The sequence below is a fragment of the Pan troglodytes genome, chromosome 6 (genome assembly GCF_028858775.2).
Source record: "Pan troglodytes isolate AG18354 chromosome 6, NHGRI_mPanTro3-v2.0_pri, whole genome shotgun sequence".
NCBI classification, from domain to species: Eukaryota; Metazoa; Chordata; class Mammalia; order Primates; family Hominidae; genus Pan; species Pan troglodytes.
Genome location: NC_072404.2, coordinates 136,788,362 through 136,804,374, shown reverse-complemented (window position 1 = coordinate 136,804,374; position 16,013 = coordinate 136,788,362). Strand labels below are relative to the sequence as shown.

The window sequence follows — 16,013 nt, the reverse complement described above, 5'->3', positions numbered from 1 at the left end:
AAATAAGATGGTAAGACCATCATGTGACACGTAATTTTTGAGCTCTTGGTCTTAGTCTTAAATGATCAAGAAGGACTATGCCGCCTGTTACCATTTATCTCCTTAGCAAACAGTTGTTGATAGTATCAGTGTATACAGTGCACTCTGCTAGATCCTGGGGAGAAGAGTTCAAAGCCTAACAGAATTTTGCTCTCTTATGCACTAAAAATGTAGGCAACTTGTAAGTTGCTCTTGAAAATAGGAAGCAGATTTTGGAGGGGACAAGGTAGGAAATGGAAAAGGGAGGCAGGGATTGATTAGTATTATAGTTAGACTTCCTCATTGCTCTTTCATTTCTACATTAATAGTGTTTCTTTCAGATTTTTTAAGACTTTATTATTTTTAGAGCAGTTTTAGGTTCACAGCTAATTTGAGAGGAAGATGCAGAGATTTTCTACATACTTCCTGCCCCGCTCCCCACGTAGTTATCAGTAGAGTGTTTCTATACAGAAATGAGTAGGCTGTGAGAAGCAGTAGCTCTCTGAGCATCATCAGTTCATTGAAGAGTCTGCCCACTTGGAGCTTTCCATGTAACTGTGTTATGAAGCATATGTGATAGGTACCAAATTATATCCTGCAGGAATGGAGAAGGCCTGTCTTAAGGTACTAAGGTATTAAGTATGAAGAGGAAGGCTTTGTTGATCGCCACACCAGGAGGGCTTATGTAGCTCCAGGAGATGTGTTGGTTAGTGATAGGACAATAAATCTGTAACATGTCACTCGAGAATTCCTCGCTTAGTGGACATTGTGGCCTTAGCATCCCCAGAAGTTCCACTGTTTTTGAAAAATCCTATCTAGTATTGCTCCTTATATTTATGAAGGATAAGGAATCTGCCATTCAACAAACTTGGTGGTGGTGTTCCATTAGTCTTGACACTTTTTTGTTGTCAGCAACTAATAGGTAATTTTTTTGCATATAAAACTAGACAGATGGTTCAAGCAGTCCTTTGTCTGGATAGCTAGATAATCTGAGAATTCTTTGATCAGGAAAATTCTTTATCTTGATGAATTGTTTGTATAATTTTTATGTATCTCATGTAAAATTAAGATCTAATAGATACAAAGTAGAAATTTATTAATCTTAAAAAATTTATAAACATTTTTCATAGAAATGCAAAATAAAAGTTCTGTGGGCTTAGAAAGTTATGCTGAAATACTTCTGCCTTTTAGGTGCTGCAAAGTTGGTGGTAGCTGTGGCAGTGTTTTTACTGACATTTTATGTTATTTCTCAAGTATTTGAAATAAAAATGGATGCAAGTTTAGGAAATCTATTTGGTAAGTTTTATTTTTTTCCTTTCTTAAATCTTATTTTTGATGTGGCCTAAACTTTTATCAGTTATCAGCACTGAGTCACTCAGTGCTAGAAAATGAAATGTGATTATTATATATCCACAAATGTGATTTGTTAGAATATTTTACAGTATATAATTAGATATCTTGGAATTAATTTAGTATAAAACATGACTCTTCTTTCTATTCAACATTTTGAATATATGTAATGAGTCTATTTTATACATTTTTAGGGGCATTAATCATGGCATTCTAAGTGCACATTCTAAAACATAAAATACCTCCAGGCTTAAATTGTTTTCCTGTTTAAGTTGGCTGCTAGAAAACTTGAAGCCAAATCTAGCCCTCAGTTAACCATATGATTAGGAGTCACAGTAATGCATTTTAGATACCAGCCATAGAAATCCATCTTGCAGCTGGCTGTGGTGGCTTGCACCTGTAATTCCAGCTACTCGGGAAGCCGAGGTGGGAGGATCACTGGAGCCCAGGAGTTCCAGGCTGCGGTGAGCTGTGATCATGCCATACTGCACTCCAGCCTGGGTGACAGTAAAACCTCATCTCTTAAAAAAAAAGAAAGAAATCCATGGTGCTTTCTTATCCTTATTTTCCCTCTGTGGCATTTTTTTTTTCTAACCCACTCATTTAATGTTGCCATACTGTAAATGTACCATTATAAGGTACCTTAACCCAGTTTTTTAACAGAATCCTTACGTTCATAAAATAACATTTGAAATGTTTTCATATGAACCAGTTATACATAGTGCTATTGTAGATGATTGTATATGAATATCTTATTGAATCTCAAATAATTGCGAAGTATGCATTTCTTTTCTATAAATATACCACTATAAGACTGAATAATAGAATTTAATTTTGACACATTAAAGTGGAAAACAATTATTTAACCAAGGCGCTATATAAGATCACAGTCATGTGTCACCTAATGATGGGGATACATTCTGAAAAATGCATCATTAGGTGATTTTTGTCATTGTGAGAACATCATAGAGTGTACTTACACAAATCTAGATGGTATAGCCTACCACACACCTTGGCTACACTGTATAGCCTGTTCCTCCTAGGCTACAATCCTGTACAGCATGTTACTGTACTGAATTCTGTAAGCAGTTGAACACAATGGTAAGTATTTATGTATCTAAACTTGGAAAAGGTACAGTAAAAACATAGTACTGTAATCTGATGGCACTACCACTCTATATATGGTCTGTTGTTGACTGAAATGTCATTAGGCAGCACCTGACTATAATTCTGAATCTCTTCGGGAAACTATTTTTGTACACTTTTATTATTGAAGCTAGAGAAATGATGAGATTCTTCATAGATCCTTGTACTTACATCGAGTAAGCTGTGACTAAATTGTTGTTTACAATATTAAATAAGCATAAAAAGTGATACTATAAACCCTAGAAACCATATTTTGATCTAGTGGGCAGAAGTCAAATGAAAGAACTGAGATTGCTGGACTACTGAGTTTTGCTTTCCATAAATTCATGTTTGAAAAGAAAAATCCCCAAGGCTTAATTCAGTTTCCATATTAGGTTCTCATGCTGCTGTGAAGACATTCGCCAGACTGGGTAATTTATAGAAGAAAGAGGTTTAATTGTCTGACAGTTCTGCAGGGCTGGGGAGGCCTCAGGAAACTTACAATCATGGCAGAAGGGTAGCAAACATGTTATTCTTGGTGGCAGAAAGGAGAAGAGCAGAGTGAAGCGAGGGGAAAGTCTCTTATAAAACCATCACATCTTGTGAGAACTCACTATCATGAGAACAGCATGGAGGTAATTGCCCCCAGGATTCAATTACTTCCCACTAGGATCCTCCCATGACACATAGGGATTATGGGACTACATTTCAAGATGAGATTTGGTGGGGACACAGCCAAACCATATCACTCCCTTTCACATTTAATCTCAAGACTATTATTCCAGTGTTTCTCAAACTTTAATGCCAAAAGAATCTCCAGAGAATCTTAGTAAACGTAGATTTCTGAGTTAGTGTCTGGAGTGGGGCCTGAGATTCTGCATTTCTGACAGCTCCAAGGTGATGTTGAGATCCCTGTCCATGGACTGCATACTGGGTATCAAGGCTTTGGACAATTCTGATATGTAGACTTCAGTTTTGGCATAAACCTTTTCAGGTGACTTTTCTTACAGTGACTACATAAAAGTACTTTCTTGTACAGGTTGAACATCCCTAATCAGAAAATTCAAAATCTGAAATGCTCCAAAATCTGAAACTTTTTGAACATCGACATGGTGCTCAAAAGAAAATGCTCTTTGGAACATTTTAGATTTCAGATTTTCGAATTAGAGATGCTCAGCTGGTAAGCGTAATACAAATATTCTAAAATCTGAAAAAATCCCACATCCAAAATACTTCTGGTCCTAAGCATTTTGGATAAGGGATACTTAAACCTGTATTGCACTGAATTCTGCCTTTTGTACTCCCAAGTAATTTCAGTTCACTGATCTTGTTTCTGCCTGCTAGAGCCCCCTTCTTCATCAGTGATTCCTCAGTTAAATTGTGGTCATTGTCCGTCAGACCTTCCTTTACAAGTTTTCATCTTTTCCAGTAACAGAATCCTCCCTTTCAGCCATTTCTCTTGATAAACTGGTTATTTTCCTCCTAAACTTGTTTGTTTTTCAGCACACATCCTAAAATGAAGTATCCAGGTTCCAGCATAAAAGTAGTTACTGCAAAGTATAGTGAGATTTTACTTTACTTGTTCTGGTCTGTGTACTTCTATTACTACCTGATAGCCAGCCTGGTGGCCTTTCAGAACACAGCTGGTTTCAGTTGAATGATGGGGTGGAAACCATATTGAAGGCATAGAGGACTTGTTCCATGTTGCTCTGGAAGCAATGTGCATAGCTAATTCTTCTAAGACACGTTGATGGTAGGAGAAGCAGCTTATGAGATGGTAACTTGACTCAAAAGCAAGTTGCACATATTTTTCTTTTTTAAAGTAATAGGCTTTCACTTGTCTATAGGCCTTGGGTGAAAGTTCAGTGAAGGACAAATGAATGTGAAGAGACTGAACCAGCAAGGAAAGGAGGATGTTTGGGAGAAGGGAGGCAGTGGGACCATTGGAACAAATAGAAGTTACATGGGAAAAGACCCACTGTTTTTAGAAAGAAGATTGAAGAGAAGGCTGGGTGAAGCTACAGTGTGGTATAGTCACTGTGCACATGCAGCTGATGGTTCCTCTCCAGTGATACCAGTCATGTCTGTCCTCATCCTTTGTCCCCCATCTTTGCCCTAGTTTGGATCTTCATCTCTAATCTGTACTGTTTTTATGAACATCATAGTGATGTTCCTTTCTCTTCTCATCTCTGATATCTGCCTATCTCACCACTTTCAGAGCCATTTTCTTAAAACTCAACAATCTTTAGTATTTCCAGTTACTAGAGGATAAAGTCCAAACTCCTTACTTAGGGTGGCACCCAAATCCCCCAGCCTGCCTTTCTCAGCTGTTCTTCACCCCTCCTTCCTGCATGGGTCACACTCTTGTGCCAGTCTGCACACAGTCTGCAGCTTCAAATCCCCTCCTGTCCTTTCAACCCTGACCTTTGCTCGTCCTGGTTCCTCACCCTGCACATCTTTCTCATTTTTTAGAACTTTGCATAAATTCCCCTTCTTTGGAAGAAATTGTGTTTGAACCTCCCTCTTTAAGAATGTATTGCTCCTTTTTCTGAACATTTGTTCTGATTGCATAGTACTTATATTTCAATTTGGCACTGATTTTAATCTGCCTTGCATTATATAATTTTTTTTCTTTTTTTCCTCTTTTTCCTGTGTCTGTCTCCCTTCACCCAAGAGTGAGTCTTAAAGGCGATATTTTGGTGCTTCACCCAGCATCTAGCACTGGGTGCTGCAATCAGTAAATGCTGATTGAATGAAAACAAATGTAGGTAACAGAGAATTAGGATTTCTACATGGAAAGGAAGAGTATTTCCAAAGTGGGTTTCACATAAAGCTGTATTAGTTGGAATATCACTGGTAGTCAGCTATGAACAAACGTTGAGCTACTTTATTCTCCTACTTTTTATTTCTTGATTTTTCCTGATAAGAACCTGCAAAGTGTTTTTGTGTGCATTTTAGCTATTTGATTTAGACATTATGGGGGCAGATGGTTATTTTGATGTCAAAACTGAAGTGTAGTACTTTGTAACCTTACTGGTTGCCAATCTATTGAATTGGCCAAAATTTAATTGTGTGGTTTTATTTTAATTCTCATTTCAGACTATCTTAACGAAGATGGGTATATGGTTATCTTTGTCATTTGTTTAACATCTTAGTATATGAAAGGTTAACATGTTTAATCCAGTAGGAGGATTCTTGCTATAATCACTATCTTAAGGACCCATAAGATTAAATAGTTCTTTTGGTGATTCGTTTTCCATTTTTTAAACTTACTTGACGGTTTCTATAAATTATGTAGCTTTATATTTATTATATGGTATTATTTTAGAAAAATAAAACACATTTCTAGAAAGGAAGAATGAAAATTTTGCCTACAATTAGTAGTTGAAATTACCAATGTCGATTATGAATTTTTAAAAACAATTTTTTATAAAACTTTATTTTGAGATAATTGTATTGTTTTTTACAAATCCATTTGAATATACAGAGAGATGGTGCATACTGTTTACTCATTTTCTCCCATTGGTAATATCTTGCAAAACTATAATACACTATCACAATCAGGACATCAACATGGATACAATTCACCAATCTTATTCAGCATTGTGGCGTAATGTAGTGTTGTTTTCAGTTTGAATACTTAGCTAGTAAGTGAACTGAACACAGTCCAAATTATTTTTGTCTATATTGCTGCAATAAGTACTTAATGTTCTTTTTTTTGAGACGGAGTCTTGCTCTGTTGCCCAGGCTGGAGTGCAGTGGCGCAATCTTGGCTCACCACAAGCTCCACCTCCCGGGTTCACGCCATTCTCCGTGCCCACCACCACGCCCGGCTAATTTTTTTTTTTTGTATTTGTAGTAGAGATGGGGTTTCACCGTGTTAGCCAGGATGGTCTCGATCTCCTGACCTCATGATCCACCCGCCTCAGCCTCTCAAAGTGCTGGGATTACAGGCATGAGCCACTGCACCCGGCCATAAATACTTAATGTTCTATTGAATTTATTTATTTTTACCTTTTCAGATTTAAACCATTGATATATAGTATATACATAAATTACTTGAGACATTATTAACAACTAAAGTGCAAAATAGTTCTGATTCATTAGCCCGACTTACTGAAGGACATTCATTGATGAAATGCAATAACAAATGTTTATTATTGTTCCTTGAAATGAAATGTATATGCAGAAAGAAATTAAGCATTGAAGCTATCAGTGTAGTTTGAGGGGAAAATAGTTGTAGGAGAGGAGGTATTTTGGTGTTTGTATGTTGTACCTGTATTCTATACTTGGACAGCTGTTTATGAAAATTAATGTACCTGTTTGGCCACCAGGTGCTAATGTTTTCAGAATTGCAGACTTAGTACAGGGCTTTTGATTTTGATGTGTATTGGATAAAAATGAGCTTTCTTCTGGAAAGAAAAGTCTTTCACAGGAGTTTCTTCACCTTAAAGTATCTGCTCCCCTTACTGTTACACAAATTAAATGGAGGTGATGTTATTTACTTAAAATCCTGATTTTAAGTAGTTAAAATCCTGACTTTAAGTACTTAAAATACTTAAAAAACTGATTTTCCCAAAATTATATCCCAGTAAAGTGTAGATAAGGTTTGTTTTCTGCTTTGTTCTGGGCATTAAGCGTTTTCAATGTTATTATATTACCTTTATGGCTTTAATGGTGCATAGTATTCTACTGAGTGTTCTATTGAGTTAATGAGCTTTTATTTACTTGGTCATTTTCCTCTTTTTAAACATTTCAATACAATCTTTTAACTTTCAGCTTACTAGTTGGAGTATTGGACCTACAGGAAGTTCACAATTATCTAAAATAGTACAGAACTAAAAACTGTGTGACTATTTATAGCAAGACAGCTGGTTAACATTTATCACACTGCATACTTATTAGTCAAATCAGGAAATGGCTGTCCACAATACTCTGATGATCTGAGTTATAATCTCCTGGGCTGGGATCAGATGTTAGTGCTTTTAAAAAGCGCTAACTATAATTATGATAGATGGTCAGGTTGAGAACTACTACATTCAAATTAAGATTTGACCTCGTGGATTCCTTGAACTGATAAATTGTAAATCTTTTAGTAATGATCTTCCTCATCCCCCTCCCTGGCCCTCGCAATCTCCTAACCTCACCACTAAGATAGATTCATGTATATTCTCTGGGGCTTTCTTTGTGTATCTGTACAACACCATACAGCAGCAACAACTTTTAAACACCATCATATTCACCAAATTTATATTTATAAACATTGAAAGGTAAGTTTGTAGAGTAACTTCCTGATTGAAATTTAAATATATAGTAACTAAAATTCAAAACAGAATGATAAGGGAAAAATAAAATGTTTTATCAGTAGTAAAATACTGTTCCTCTGTAATTATTTAATAGTTTATAATGAATGTACAGTGTGAAGTTACTTTCTCACTTTTTCTTAAGTGATATTCATGTTTTATTGTATACTGAATCATTATTTGAACACTTATTTTTGTGGACCTAAATATATTTTAAAAGTGGATGCTTGCCAATAGACTCATTCCTTCTAACAAAAGTAATTTTTTTTTTCAGCAAGATCAGCATTGGACACAGCTGCACGTTGTAAGTATTTCATCTCAATATTTTATGTATGATTTATTCTGCCTTAGGCATATGAGAGCTTATATTCAAAGTGTCAGTAGTTCAGTATGAGGAAAAACTGCTTTAGAAATTGCTTTTTAAAGTTATGAGGATGCTATTTGATTGGACAGCCCAAATATTTTTGGCAATTATTCATGATGGATATTTTGTGTTTTTTAGCTCCATTATTATAAGTACAGAAATTGGTGTGAGAAGGAGTTAAGAGGAGAATTCCTAGTTACAACAATACTGTACATGGGCAGGTAGTCAACGGAACATTAGGCCTTTTTTAATTATCCTGGAGGTGACGATTTTTTGTGCATATATGGACTAGAAGTGCAAAGTAACATTCAGAACCCCCCACATCCTAAAATTTAAAAATAAACTCATAGTTAGATAAAATATATTTGCCCTAATGCAGAGCATATTACTTGACCCATTTGCGTCCATTATTAGTTTGTTTCCTAGGAAGTTCTGGTGTCTGTTGTGGGTTTCTTTATTGCTGTTTTTTTTTTTAAAAAATTTTTGAGGTTCTTTGAAACCCTCAGGGGAAAAAATTAGCTTGTATTTTAAGATACGTGTATCTTGATGTTTTGCGTACTGCCCTTTGTGGTTTGAGATTTGAAGTAAAGTGAGGTAAAGTCTATTAACTTGTTTTCTAAAAAAAGACGTCATGTTTTCTCCCCCCAAAGCTACAAAGCCTCCCAGATATAAGTGTGGGATCTCAAAAGCTTGCCCTGAGAAGCATTTTGCTTTTAAAATGGCAAGTGGAGCAGCCAACGTGGTGGGACCCAAAATCTGCCTGGAAGATAATGTGTAAGTCTTTGTTGACTTGAGACGATAAGGTGTGCTATTAAATTGCAGCCAACTGCACCTGAGTTTAATGGATATTTTGAAAATGTGTTCGGTATACTTTACTAATGGAAAGTGATTTCCATTTTTGTTATGTAGTTTTTTTCTCATGAATTCAAGGGGCCTTAAAGTTCTTAAATTTTATATTAGAGAGTGACTAAGAACGTAACACTTATTCGGCTTTATAGAGATAAGAGATTTCCTCTGAGTGAATTCTCTAGATCTGCACTGTCCCATTTACTAGCAACAGAACACATGTGGCTATTTAATTTTGATCCTTAAATATTAGGAAGAAAGTTAATTCACTTAAATTAACTAAAAAGTTCAGTTCCTTGGTATCCGTCACCGCAGTTCAGGTGTTCAGTGGCCACATGTGGTTCATGGTCACCAAATGGAACAGCAGAGAGAGCATTTTCATCATGGCAGAAATCCTATTTGCAACATTGCCCTGGACAATGAATGTGTTCTCTTTATTTTAAATGAAATCCAACGTCTTTCATTTAAAATATTTGAGTGCTACTTGTTGAAGTGTGAAATGATCCAGTGATAACCTCAGTTCCATTGCAGCACAAACTGCTTGCCTCTAAGCTGAATGGTTTCCTATGTTGAGATGCTTTCTAAAGGATGGTTTTTAGGATTTTTGATATCCTACCTCAGTGTCAACTGTTGCTCGCAAGTTCCTGCTGCTGAAATTGCAAATCCTACTTTTAGTTGGTTGCTTTTAATATGCTATTGCCTAGAAAACTAGACATGGGGGCTTATTTAAATTTAATATAAAATAATAAATTTGTCACGAATTATATAGAATAAAGAGATAATTTTATAGCAAAGAGGAGACCTAGGCAGCTTTTCCTAGCTGTTTATGTGCCTCTTCTTTTTAATATTGAAGCTCTTAAATTTTTATCCTAGCCTCTTTTGCAGGCAGTTAGCTGTAAGAAGTTTATTGAGCTTCATGGGACAACACTTTTCTTGTAAAATTAAGGGCTTGAGCTAGATGATCATTAAGGTCTGTACTGATTTCCTTTATTTTCCCGTATTCTAATGATGATTTATTGTTAATCCATTTGTCTTCTGATTTCTCATTAGAATAGTCCTGTTTTACTGACGCGTAATAAGGCACTTGCATTTTAGAAGTTTGTAGGTTTTTGAAAACATTCTCATTTCCACTCTTTATCTTGTTTGGTTAAATAGACCCCAAATTTGATTCTAAATAACAGGAACAAAGTTCTTTTAGAATACCTAACCCATGGATGATTTTGGACATCTATTCTGCCCCCTTGATGCATGTGAATTTTAGTTCAGAGAAGAAGAGATCAGACTTTTTACTAGCAGGTTTTTTATTCACAGATTAAAACCGTAAACAACAAAACGCACTCAGAAAAAAAGCTCAACTGTTTACCCACATCCTGACCCTTATTCACTTCTCTCCAGATCTTCCTGATCTTGGGGCCTTAGAGTATGCTCTTCTGTCTAGGATGGTCTTTCCTCACTCTTCACTTGGCTGTCTTCCTTCTTGTCCTTTGGTTCTCAGAGTACACATCACTGTCTTAGAAGCTGTTCTCTATCCCTCAGCCTAATGTTGAACAGCTAAAGATCTAAGGTCAGAAAGCGAACAGTGCATAGACAGTGGAGCTTGGTAAAATACATACTGGGCTTAGAGCCAGAGAATTTGCTTCTAGCATGGTGGGCGTGTCATGTAGCATTTGTGTTTCAGTTTCTTTAACCATTAAATGAGGCAGGCCACCTATCCATCCTTATTTCAGGAACCATTCTGCCATTACCATGAGAGATTAAATACTTGGTGGGATTTTATACCCAAGCCTCAGGTTAAAGTCCAAAGAAAGAGTCTTAAGTTTTCTGAGAGTCATTTATTCACCTGTTCAGCAAGTATTTTTGAGCATAATCCCTCCTGTCATGGAACTTACAGTTTAGTAGGGGTGACAGATGTTTAAAAAAAATACGTACTTATAAATTGTGACACCAGGCTGGGCGCGGCGGCTCATGCCTGTAATCCCAGCACTTTGGGAGGCCGAAGCGGGTGGATCACCTGAGGTCAGGAGTCTGAGACCAGCCTGGCCAACATGGTGAAACCCCGTCTTTACTAAAATACAAAAGTTAGCCGGGCGTGGTGGCACATGGGCCTGTAATCCTAGCTACTTGGGAGGCTGAGGCACGAGAATCTCTTGAACCCAGGAGATGGAGGTTGCAGTGAGCCAAGATCGCACCACTGCACTGCAGCCTGGGCGGCAGAGCGAGACTTTGTCTCAAAAAAAAAAAAAAAAAAAACCAACAACAACAAAAAACGAACAAATTGTGATACCAGCCCTGCAGGGCAGCAGGGTGTGATGAGTACTGGCGAGAGTGGATGGAAAGAGGTGTCTAACTTTAGATTGAGGGTTATGGAACAGTTTCTAAGACAGTGATGTGTATTCTGAGATCTGAGGGATAGAAAGGAAGACCATCCTTGGTCTTCGAGCAGGAGGAAGAAGCCTGCTCGAAGGCCCTAAGATTGGATAGCTCTGGAGAGAAGTGAATTAGGGCCAGGCTGCATAGGAACTTGTAGGCCACGCAGGTAAAGGGTTGAGACTTTTTTCTGAGTGTATTGAGAACTTGTGGAAGGATTTCAAATTCTGGCATGTCGTGATTTTATTTATATTGAAAAAAGTTATCTGGTTGCTGTGTAAAATAATGAAGTGGAATAGAGAGGACAATTGGAAGGCCATTGCCAGTTACTGCCACAGCACTTTCATACTGCCTCCCTATTGGTAACAGACTTTATTGCTTATACATTCACTAAAATCTATAAGTAGATAATAAAAATAACACAAGCAGAGAATTTAGTCTTTTCACAGCACCTGCTCTGAGTACATGTAACTCACTTTGGAGACTACTAATCTTGGATCAGTGTGTCTCGATGGGGACAGTTTTGCTTTCCAGGGAACATTGTAATTTTGGGTTGTCATAGCTTTGGAGGTACTCCTTGTAGAGGCCAGAGATGCTGTTAAACATCTTTCAGTGCGTAGGTCAGCTCATCCACAAGAATTATCAGGCTCTTAAAATGAGAGGCTGGGTTTGAGAAACTCTGATACAGACAGGTGATAATTACAATTAGGATGGTGGTCATAAGTAGTTGAAGTCAAAATACATTATGCCGATAAAGATGTGTTTTAAATGTCTCATTAGTTAGAAAATCGCAGGTATGAACCTCAGGTCTCAGGAAAAACAGTAATTGCAGCTTTTTTTTTTTTTCCTTTACTTTTTCTTTTTTCTTTTCTTTTTTACCTAGAGACAGGGTCTCATTCTGTTGCCCAGGCTGGAGTACAGTGACGCAATTTTAGGTCACTGCAACTTTGAATGCCTGGACTCAAGCGATCTTCCCACCTCCACCTCCTGAGTAGCCGGGACTACAGGCGCATACCACCACACGCAGCTAGTTTTTCTATTTTTGTGGAAATGGGGTCCCATTGTGTTGCCCAAGCTGGTCTTGAAGTCTTGGGTTCAAGCAGTCTTCCCACCTCAGCCTCCCAAAGTGCTGGGATTACAGGTTTTTTCTTTCTCCTTAGAGCACCCATAGAACTAACTTATGTTCCAATTATAATTTTCATCTAAGGCATATATTCATTTGATTTCAATTTGTATGAATTTGATATTAGGAATAATTCATTACTTTTGATTTTAATGGTAATGTTTGCTTCAAGAATATGAGATTATTTTGAGGGATTTTTTTTAACAAGGGATCAATGTTTTTGGCTATGAGGGCAAAGAGGTAAAATCAAGGTTATTATGTATGTACTTACATAATCATTTAAAATGTAACCATTTAAAAATGTAAAAACTATTCTAAGCTCATGAGTAGTAAAACAAATAAAAAAACCAGTTGGCGGGATTTGGCTCGTGAGCTATAGTTTGCCAAGCCCTGCTTTAAACTAACCATCTTAAGAGATAATAACTAATAACTAGAACATGGAGTAGCTATTTGAAACAAATCTATATTTGGATATATTGAGTATTTCTACAGATGATATAATCATTTCCTTTAGAATTTTGCCTAGAGGTGTGGGAAGGGGTACCTTATATTCATGAAGGATAAAAGAAAATATTTCAACTTGTGTTAGTAAGGGTTACTAACCTTTATACATTTTAAATCTCAGTGGATTTTTTTATTTGTTATAGATTTTCTGTTTGAATTTCAGTTTTTAAAAATTGATAAGCTGCTGCCCTCTTGTGGGAAGCCTATGTCATTGTGCTTCTTTGTTACCTTTATTTCTTTGCTTTATGATAGATTTCAGTCTGTAAAATTCCACATCATACTCCTAGATGATCTTTACTTGGAAAAGTCACTCTGGCACTTAACCCGTTAATCACAGCAGTTACTTCTTAATGATGGAGTTTACTTATTGAATATATTTCTGAAAGAAACAGAACAGTACATTTTGAAACTTCCTTCTCTTTGATGCAGCTGAGCCAATAGTTAAGTAGTAAAGCATAGAACCTTTTAAATGTATGTGCTCCAAGCTAGTACTTTTAAACAGCTTTGAGATATAATTCACATGCCGTCCATTTCGCTCATTTATATTTTACAGCCAGTGGTTTATTATATTCACAGATATATGCAATCTCTGCCACAGTCAATTTTAGAAAATTTTTATACCTCAAAAAGAAACTCTGTACCCCTTAGCTAATATCCTTCTATGCCTTTCTTGTCCTGCCCCACTTCCCCACCCCCAAACCCTAAGTTAACCATTAGTTTCCTTTCTGTCTTTATAGATTTGCCTATTTTGGACAGTTCATATAAGTGGTATATAATATTTGGTCTTTTGTGATTGGCTTCTTACCATAATGTTTTCAAGCTTCCTCCATGTTATATCATGTATCAGAACTTCATTCCTTTTATGTCTGAACGATATTCCATTGTATGGATATACCACATTTTGTTTACTCATTCATTAGTTGGTAGACATTTGAGTTGTTTCCACTTTTTAACTATAATGAGTAACATTTACAGAAACATTTATGTACACATTTTATGTGGACATATGTTTTGATTTCTTTATACTCCCAGGGAGTGGATTTTGTTTTAGGTGGTAACTCTGTTTAATTATTTGAGGAACTGCCAGATAGTTTTCCAAAGTGGCTGCATCTGTTTGCATTTCCGCCAGCAGTGTATGAAGGTTCCAATTTCTCCACATCCTTGCCAACACTTGTTATTATCTGACTTACTGATTATAGCCAGCCTAGTAGATGTGAAGTGAAATCTCATTTGCATTTCCCTGATGATTAGTGGTGTCTAGCATGTTTTTGTGTGCTTATTGGCCATTTGTATATCTTCTGTGGAGAAATGTCTGTTGAAACCCTTTGCCCATTGATAAATTGGGTTGTTTCTTTATAATTGAATTGTAATTTCTCTTTTGATTAATGTTTGCATGATATGTCTCTTTCTACCCTTTTACTTTCCACTGCCTATATAATTATATTTAAAGTGAGTTTCTTGTAGACAGTGTGTAGTTGGTTCCTGTTTTAATTCACTTTGCCAATTTCTGTCTTTATTTGGTATGTTGAAACTATTTTCATTTATTATAATTATTAATATATGAGGGTTTAAGTCTACTATTTTATTATTTGTTTTCATTTTCTCATTTTCCTGCCTTCCTATGAGTTACATAAACATTTTTTAAAAAGTGTTTCTTTTGATTTATTTATAGTGTTTTTGAGTGTATCTCCCTATAGCTTCTTTAGTGCTTTCTCTCTTTACACAAAAATTTTGCAGACTCAAGTTCTAGACTTCAGGTGAGGGAGAAAATATTACACAGATTAAATTGAAAAATATGTCCTATCTATATCTATTATATGGTGGATAGCACCAAAAATGTAGGAAGTAGTCTTCCAATATTTAAAACTTATTATCTGATTCAGTCATCATTGACAGGCAAGTGGAATTTGAACATGAATCTCCATTATTTGTTTTTCTTTATTTTATCTTACTCATTAACATAGATCCAACGTTTGTTAGAACTGAGCTCATTCATCAATTGCAACCATAGTTCAGCTGCAGATGTGAATTGTTTGAAAAATCAACTAAAATACTCTGTGAGAATCAACTGAGATTTATAATAAAGTACATCATAGATTTTATTTATGAAATTGTGTGCTATACATCTTTTAGTAGTTTATAATAAATTGTGTGCCTATGTGTATATATAATTCTGTCTATATATGGACAAGTGTGTGCACGTGTAGTCACATATGTGCATATTGCCTCTCTCTCCTAAACACAGACCAGTTGTTAAATATTTAACAGCACACCACTGGGAGTATTACTATTACCTTGAAGTTTTGAGTTAAAAGAACTCACAATTTTAGTTTAATAATTCTAATTTGAGCAATTGAACAAACTGAACTGATAACCAGCAAATTTGTCACTGGTACCTTCCATTTTACAGTGTCATTGTCTTTATATAGTGGTCTGTGAGCTGCCCATGGAAGTCGATTATTTCAGGTAGTCACCACGTAAGTGACTGTCATTGAATGCAGTGATTTCATGAGTGCAATATTTCTTAGTGTAGAGGAACTTTACAGTGATAATCACTAGGAGAATGTTCACAATTAGGTAAAACATTCATGAAAGAGTGCTCCCCAACTCTGTTTGCTTTTAGATTTAAATGATGGGGGTAGTATCTCGCTTCTGTTTCATGCCATGCTGGTATTGAAGAGAGCAGAAAAGAGATTATCTTTTGTTTGATACCTTAAGAATGATGCAGAACATGTGCTTAATGTCCATGTTTTAAGAATAATCTGAAGCAGTGTAGCACAAAAATGGTCTATTATTTCAGGCCTATTATTTTTTAATATGTATTTCTGTTTGTGAAATATTATTTAAGGACATTGCTTTAAAATTATTCAGTATTAGACTGTCTTCTCTGACTTAGTAGAGATCTTTTTAATTTCCTCCGCAGCACCGAACAATTGAAAATATGTATAATATTCCTAGCTTTTTTTGCAAGACTTTATTTTTCTGATATGTTATTGTACAATATTTAATTCTA

At 36.0% G+C, this 16,013-nt stretch overlaps 1 protein-coding gene across 4 annotated transcripts in view; it reads left to right on the top strand.

Moving 5' to 3' along the window:
- Positions 1-16,013, top strand: part of FAM3C (FAM3 metabolism regulating signaling molecule C) — a 47,689-nt gene that overhangs the window by 16,307 nt on the left and 15,369 nt on the right. For 2 of the 4 annotated variants that reach the window (XM_003318815.4, XM_009454080.5), the window contains exons 3-5: positions 1,210-1,314; positions 8,071-8,100; positions 8,811-8,934. In XM_003318815.4, coding sequence (XP_003318863.2) covers positions 1,210-1,314; positions 8,071-8,100; positions 8,811-8,934 — 259 coding nt within the window. The remainder of the gene's footprint in view (positions 1-1,209; positions 1,315-8,070; positions 8,101-8,810; positions 8,935-16,013) is intronic. The other 2 variants (XM_054687671.2, XM_054687672.2) reach the window with 1 other exon arrangement.